The 7,389-nt window shown below is 31.3% G+C and overlaps 1 protein-coding gene across 1 annotated transcript; it reads right to left on the bottom strand.

Moving 5' to 3' along the window:
- Positions 1-5,650: 5,650 nt before the first annotated feature.
- Positions 5,651-6,497, bottom strand: LOC111367727 (auxin-responsive protein SAUR32-like). Its single transcript, XM_022988755.1, has one exon. The coding sequence runs from the start codon at positions 6,198-6,200 to the stop codon at positions 5,805-5,807; it is 396 nt and encodes a 131-aa protein (XP_022844523.1). The 5' UTR covers positions 6,201-6,497; the 3' UTR covers positions 5,651-5,804.
- Positions 6,498-7,389: the final 892 nt, after the last annotated feature.

Genomic DNA, 7,389 nt, shown 5'->3' with positions numbered 1-7,389 from the left:
TACTTTAACAACTGCCTTGATAACTGCATTCCTTGATAACTACGATGCGTTATGTTTGTTGACACCTTGGGCGACTTGAAGGTTTGGGCGAGAGTAGAATAACAGCTCTGGGCGACCGTATGACACCCATTCGTTCAGATTCTGAGCGACTTGCAAACTTGGGCGATGGCGTTACCGCATTCTTGGGCCCCTTGTTTGGGCCTTCACCTTGACTCGTTCGGTTGGACTTCATTCTTTGGGCCATCCGTTTTAGGGATTCTCCAATTGGGCTTTACTCCTTGGGCTGTTTGACTTGGGCTGGATTTTTATGTGTCAACAGAAGTGCAAAAATTGGTTGTTGAAGCAGGAAGAAATGCAGAAACTATTGAACCCGGTGTTATAGATTGGTTGAAAAAGGTTGATGACTTGAAGAAACAGGCATATGAAGTTTTGAAAAGTGAAACAAATTTTGAAATGCAATGCCTATTCTTTATATGTCCAAATTTGAAGACCCGTTACTTGGCTGGAAAGCCATAGAGGATGATTGAGTTTGCTAAGCTCCGAAATGAAGGTAAATTATTTCAAAATGTGGCCAAACCTAAACAATTGGTGCAAATACCTTTTCAAAACTCTCGTGACTTTGAAGCTTTCGAAACAATGATATCAAACTAAAAGGAAATCATGGATGCTCTCAAGGACAAAAAAATCAGCATAATTGTGATCTGTGGCATGGGCGCAGTAGTTAAGACGACAATGGCAAATTCCGGTATATTACATACACTTCAATTTATAATTTATTATAAATTTATAAAATTTATTTAATATTGAATTTCTTAAGTACTAAATGTTGTAACTCAATATTGTTTTCTTTTTATATAATTGTATTTTCGGAAATAGAAAAAAAAAGAGAAAATCTCTCCGCGAGAAATGTCTCTCTGCACAATACGGAGAGATAGTTTGCCATCTCTCCGCACAGTGTGGAGAGTCTCTGCACAGTGTGGAGAGAGTGCCATCTCTCAGCACAGTGCAAGAGTTTTTGTTTTTCTTTTTGTACTGTGTGGAGAGAGAGAGAGAGAGTTTACCATCCCTCCGCACCGTGCGAAGAGTCTTTTTTTTGTCTCATGGAGTTTATATATACTAAAATTATTATTATTTTTTTAATGCTGATGGCATGATACGTGTGTGGAAGAAAATTTGTCAATCACTTTAAACAAAATTCTTCACAAAATGCATAATAAATATTCTTTTTACGCTAATAAAATTATAATAATTTTTTTTACAAATAGTATAAAAAAAATTATTTTTATATTCAACAAAAAAAATTCATTTAAAAATTAACAACTTCATAGCCACCTTTTTTTTTTAATTCCCGAAAATACATTTATAAAAAAAGAAACAAAATTGAGGCCCTGTTTGACACCCATTTTTATCAAAATGCATTTTTCTCTCTCTCTTCTTTTCAACCACACATTCTTTATTAAAATAATATTACACGTAAATCAAAAACTTTTTCTTATTTTTCAACCGCACATTTCCCATCAATTTACTATTCAAAAATGCATTTTCACATAAAAATTCCTACCAAACACCCTCTGAATTACAAAATTTAGTATTTAAGAAATTCAATATTAAATAAATTTTATACATTTATAATAAATTATCAATCCATATACGCAGCTTACCGTATTTGCAGGCAACTTATCGTTTATGTTGTTTACTGTATTTATAGCTTACCGTATGCAGCCTATTGTATTTACAAACAACTTACTGTATTTGCAGCTTATCGTATATGCTACCTACCATATTTGCAGCTTACCGTATTTTCATATGCCGATTTTTACACTTACAAATACTGAGAATGCAGAACATCGTACATCCACTTACCAAACCGAATGTCAAAAAAAATTCAGATTTTTATTTTTCAGCATAAGCATAAAAATAAATATTAAAATATATGAAGTACAAAATATAAATGCATATGAATATTGTGCTCAATTTTCAATTTTCTAATATTGAATTACACAAAATTTAAAAATATAATCTTCATATTCAATTCAAGCATATCAACACTATCAAAGAATACATGCAAAATAGTTTGTATAACCTCGTATATTTCTTATTCAAGCATGAAATATATAAACATATTTTTTCTAGATGACACAATACTATTATGCAATTGCAAAAATAATTTACAATTATTTTCTCATATCATGGAAATATTTCTAGATATTATTTCAAAAACTTTCCAAAAAACTAAAATTTATATGCTAATAAAAATACGATAAATACAATTCGTGCAACGCACATAACAGTGTGTAGTGATTTTAAAAAAAAGCCAACAACATGGAGTTCTTGTACGAGATTCAATGCATAGTTTGAGAAGATAATTTTCGGTAAAATGGTCCAACTTGGTTTGACTGGTCAACCGAGCAAGTAGTCAATTTATTTGAGGTTACTATTTCTTGATTAATTTGTTTCGGATCTCGATAAAACTACTCAAAATTTGAATTATATATAGTGTATTGGGTATCAAAATCCACTCGGAACTTTTTAAAGGATTACATGGTACGATTCACCTTTTGCTCACCGACTTCATATAATTCAAAAAACACTAGTTTTCTCGAAGTTTCTTGTTTATATCCATGCACGCATTCTAAATCCTTCTTAAACATAATCGAATTAAATCCCCATTAGTCAATCTAGCCCGATTAATGGTCTGGATGGACCGGTTTCCAGTAGAATCCAGGCTGGGTTTTTATGGTCACGTCAACTGACAAGTGGAAAAATTAATTACATATTAATGCTATGCATTATATTAGTAAAGAAGCAGTAATGATGTCTACTATATTAATGAAGAATATATTAAATTAATAAAATTAATTACCTTTTTTATTCCCATTATTGAAGAAAGAAATATTCAAAGTCAAAAGATTATTTTCTTCTGTGGCGTGAAATCCATTGTACAAAACAACTGATTCTGCTTTCAAAAGTTTCCCACTTTGCGGGTGGAGAAGAGATTACATGTCAACGTATTAGCTGTTTACAGTTCATCCCATCATTGCAAGAATTAATTCTCCACATTACTTTTTATTTTTCCAACAATTTAATTTTCGAAAAACATGGCTTTAACCACGAAAATATTTGTTCTTATCACTTACGGAATTTCTGTTAGTCATAGGTCAAATTTATCGGCACATTGAATTTATTTATTTATTTTTTAAAAAAATTCATAGTTCAAATAGGTTTTGCATTGATAGTCATCAAATATTGTTATTGTACTCCCTAATAGTTTTTTTTTTTGCCCTTTTTTGTTTCTCATTCTTTTCTCATTAAAATGAAAAATATGACCATTATCAATCACATCAAGCCACCAAATTTGAATTTCTATCTCTTGTATGGAGCCTATAACGACTACATTTCTCATTCTCATTTTTACAAAAATGAGAAACAAACGCGCCCTTTGTCTGTTCGTAAAATCTAGTATAGTTAAAATATTTAGTTATTCATAGAAAAATTTCTATAGTCTAAGACATTATTCGTACGTCTTTCTTTCTTTTTTAATAATAATCTCAAGCTCGAGTAAAAAATGAAGAACACGCACATATAATTATAGTTATGTAAAACTAATTACGTTTTATAATTAATGACATGCATTTAGGTTTGTTAAATTAAATGAGAAAAAATATTAAAAATTTTGTCAAATACTTTTTCTTTAATCTTTCGTTTAATCTATACGATTTTAAAGTAATTTATATATATTAAGTAAGCTCTGTATATTATGAAGAAATAAATCGGGCTAGTTAATTAATTCGTAGTTGGATTAATATAGTCATCACGTACTGTTTGGATAAGCATTACATGTCATGCATAATTTCATTACTATATTTTTCCAAGGATTGAGACTTCTTACATTAATATTTATCCTATGATGTTTGAATTGCATTTAATTAGAAATTACCCTGACCTCTTATTTTTCACAGAAAAATGATCTACTAAATACTGATAGTAAGTGTTTGTGACATGATACGTCAATCCATTAATTGGTGAATAATAAAATTTAATTCAAATCTTGAGATCCACTATCAACTTATCCACAAATGAAATGATATGTCACATCACGTGCTAGGCATAAGTTAAATATAACCCCCGTTTGTTTCTCATTTTTGAAAGAATGAGAATGAAAAATATAGTTGTTAGGGGCCCTAAATAAGAGATAGAAATTCAAATTTGGTGGCTTGATGTGATGAATCACGGTCATATTTTTCATCTTAATGAGGAAATAATGGGAACCAAACAGGGGCATAGTAAGTTCGCCTCAATTTTCCTCCACCAAAGCCATCGAGGCAAGCAAGGGTCAGAGGCAGGATCAATATCTTCAAACCCCATCTTCGGCTTTGGTTTGAAACTCTAATTTAAGTATATTGTTGGAAATTGTTTGGTGGTGGTGGTGGTGGTGGTGGTGGTTGTGGTAGTGGTGATGGTGGAGGAGAAGGATGTGAAGGAAGAGAGGGTCAGAGATATATGTTTTTCAATTTTTCGTTACTTATAGTAAAAATTTTGGTTTATGGGGTTGGTTCATGTTCCAAGAATTGACAAAATTTCATGTTGGCAAATTTTGTTACAAAGTTTTATTGGCAAATTGTTTACTATTTTGGAGTATAATGTAGTATCGACTTAGATTGTTGGAATATCGATTTGGAGTATATTGTTAGAAATTGTTTGGTGGTGGAGGAGGAGAGAGAGAGAAAAAAACGATTTTATTTTATTTTGAATTTTTAATAATTTATTTGGAAGTCATTTACACTTTTTAAAAAGATTTGGAAGTATGTTTGCAATTAATTCTTTATTTTTCTTTTTCTTTTATTTAAATATAATAGTATATTCGTCATTTCATATATTTTTATTGAGATATTAGATAAAAAATTGATAAAACAATATTTTCTAAAATAAAACGTGAAAATATGGATGAAAATTCAAAAAATTGAAACGTGGGAACACTTTGAACACTAAAAACCGAAAGTGCAATAATAAGCCATCTATCGTCTCAAGAGAAACGAAAGTAAGAAGGAAAAAAAAAAATCTAGGATAATTCTTAATAATTATTAAAATAACATGAAAAAGGCTAGTTTTTTTTTTCATTGTGCTAACCACCCACTCAACTACATAAATTCACACCTGAAAAAATGAAAGGACAAAAATGGATGAAATTATGATATTGGGACCCATGTTTGAACCCCTATTGGTTCTGTCTATTCCACCCAATCGCCTAACCTTGGAACATTGCAATAAGCAACAATTGACAAATATGACATTTTATCTGTATTTTTTCCTTCTCTAATAATTAGGTGATCTTCTACAAAGTTTCTATTGAAATTTTTTTAACAAATTTTGACAAAAATTGATGGCATAAATGGTTAATACTGAAGTTAATAATTTTTTAACAAAATATTATCGAATGATCGCTTAATACGTTGTGTACAAGTCATTCTCCAACAAAAATTACAATTTAACGAAGTTCCTTCGGAAGTAGAAGGTTGAATAGCTTGACCAAATGCAATAAAGCTATCAACACATAATTAATGTTTGTTGAGATTTAAGATTAAGCAATAAAAATTATTAATTAATCATAGTTTACATTTTTGTTTCATATTCTAAAATGAAGAAACGGATTATAACAAGAATATCAAGGTTTATTAATCCTTCGAATTTATTTAAAATCCAAAATAGGATTACAAAAATTTCATAATATAGTAAATACTACGGATTTACATTTCAGGATCGAATCATCTTATCAAATTACGTTAACCCTCTAGAGATTTCAATTTTCAAGCCCCGAAGCACAAGAACTGATGGTGGCGGTGATGGTGGTAATGGTGGTTCTGGTGCTGCTGGTGGGAGTTTTCCTCATCAATTTTGGCGTGAACATGGCGGAATTCCTCCACATGACACGGAATATTAATCGGACCTTTCTGATCAAATCCATATTCCTCCTCCGCTGCCTTAAGCAACTGCATGAAAAGTGGGTGGTTAATGTATATCACCGGAATAATAAACCTCTGTTGCTCCGCCCCTTGCCCCACCGTGATTGCTAGGCACCCTTTTGGTACGTTCCTCAGTTCCTTCTTTCCACCGCCGTGGCCGTGCCCGTGGTGGTGAAAGTGGATGTGCGGCATGTGTAGATGAAAATTCAGATGATGACTACTTTTCTCTCCACTACCCATATCAAACAACAGAAAATAAATTAAAAGAGAACCCTTATTTTTGTGTATATACAAATCAAGAAGAAATATTACAAGAACACAGCAGAAAAGGGCCAAGGATCTGAAGCCGATATGGCGAGTATGAAACGGGTTAAAGAAGAATCTGTTAAGGATTTAGGTATATTGCTCATCCTATCCAATTCTGCAATACATGTGAATTGAATGAAGAAGATGAAGAGGGATTCACAAAGAGAAGAGGGCGATATATATACCAAATTTTGGGGATGGAGAGAGAGAGAGAATGGGTGTGTATGTATATGTAGGGTTTCTTGATTTATACGCGAAGGTATTTTCTAGAGAAGGAAGAAGGCACCCGGGGAAGGGTAATCCGGGAAATTACCATTCGATTTACAGCAAATCAAAACGGGAATGCGCTGGTAATGTTGTAATTTGAGGCCAATTTTAAAGTATTTAACATGTGATATTGACCAAATTATACCCCACTACCAACATAATATTGGAAACATTAATTACATACATCAATAATTAGGATAATTCTGTTAGACAGGGCTAGCCTAATTGACGCCCCCCCCCCCCCCCAAGGGGTTTTTTTTTTTTTTTTTTTTTTAAAAGTTTTTTTTTTTTTTTTTTTTTTTTTTTTTTTTTTTTTTTAAGTTAGAAGAGTTTTTAAAAGAAGTTGGTCCAATATGATTTCCTTTAAAAACACTTCTAGAATAAAAAAGTTTTATGTTTTCAAATTAGTTTTCAAGCAAAAATTAATGTAATTTCCTATAAAAACTCTCCTATAGGAACTAAAAATAAAAACAAAAGCTATCCCAAAGTAATTCTAAGCTTTTCTACAAGAAACAAAAACAAAAGAGCCTTATAAAATTGACCCTTAATTTAGGATTAAACACGTCGAAACAAAGTCCTCAATAAAAGGATGTATTTTTCTGATTTTATTCTAAACAAAACAAAATGGGACCAAATCGATCCGTTGATTTTGCTCAACACTAGTTATAAAATTGAATTCGATTTAATTTTTAATTTTTTTAATAATCTCCAAGTTGTAAGTTATTATTGAAAATTTACAAAATGGGGTATTTGTTTCCTCTTTAAATAACCAACAATTGCGGCTTGAAATAGGAGGCATAAAAGTAAAGTGGGTATTGTCCCAACAACCATGGAAAGGAGGTGTAGTTCAATGTAT

This window comes from Olea europaea, chromosome 18 (assembly GCF_002742605.1).
Source record: "Olea europaea var. sylvestris chromosome 18, O_europaea_v1, whole genome shotgun sequence".
In the NCBI taxonomy this organism is placed as follows: domain Eukaryota; kingdom Viridiplantae; phylum Streptophyta; class Magnoliopsida; order Lamiales; family Oleaceae; genus Olea; species Olea europaea.
Note: the sequence above shows the minus strand (reverse complement) of the source record. Positions and strands in the feature narration are given on the sequence as shown.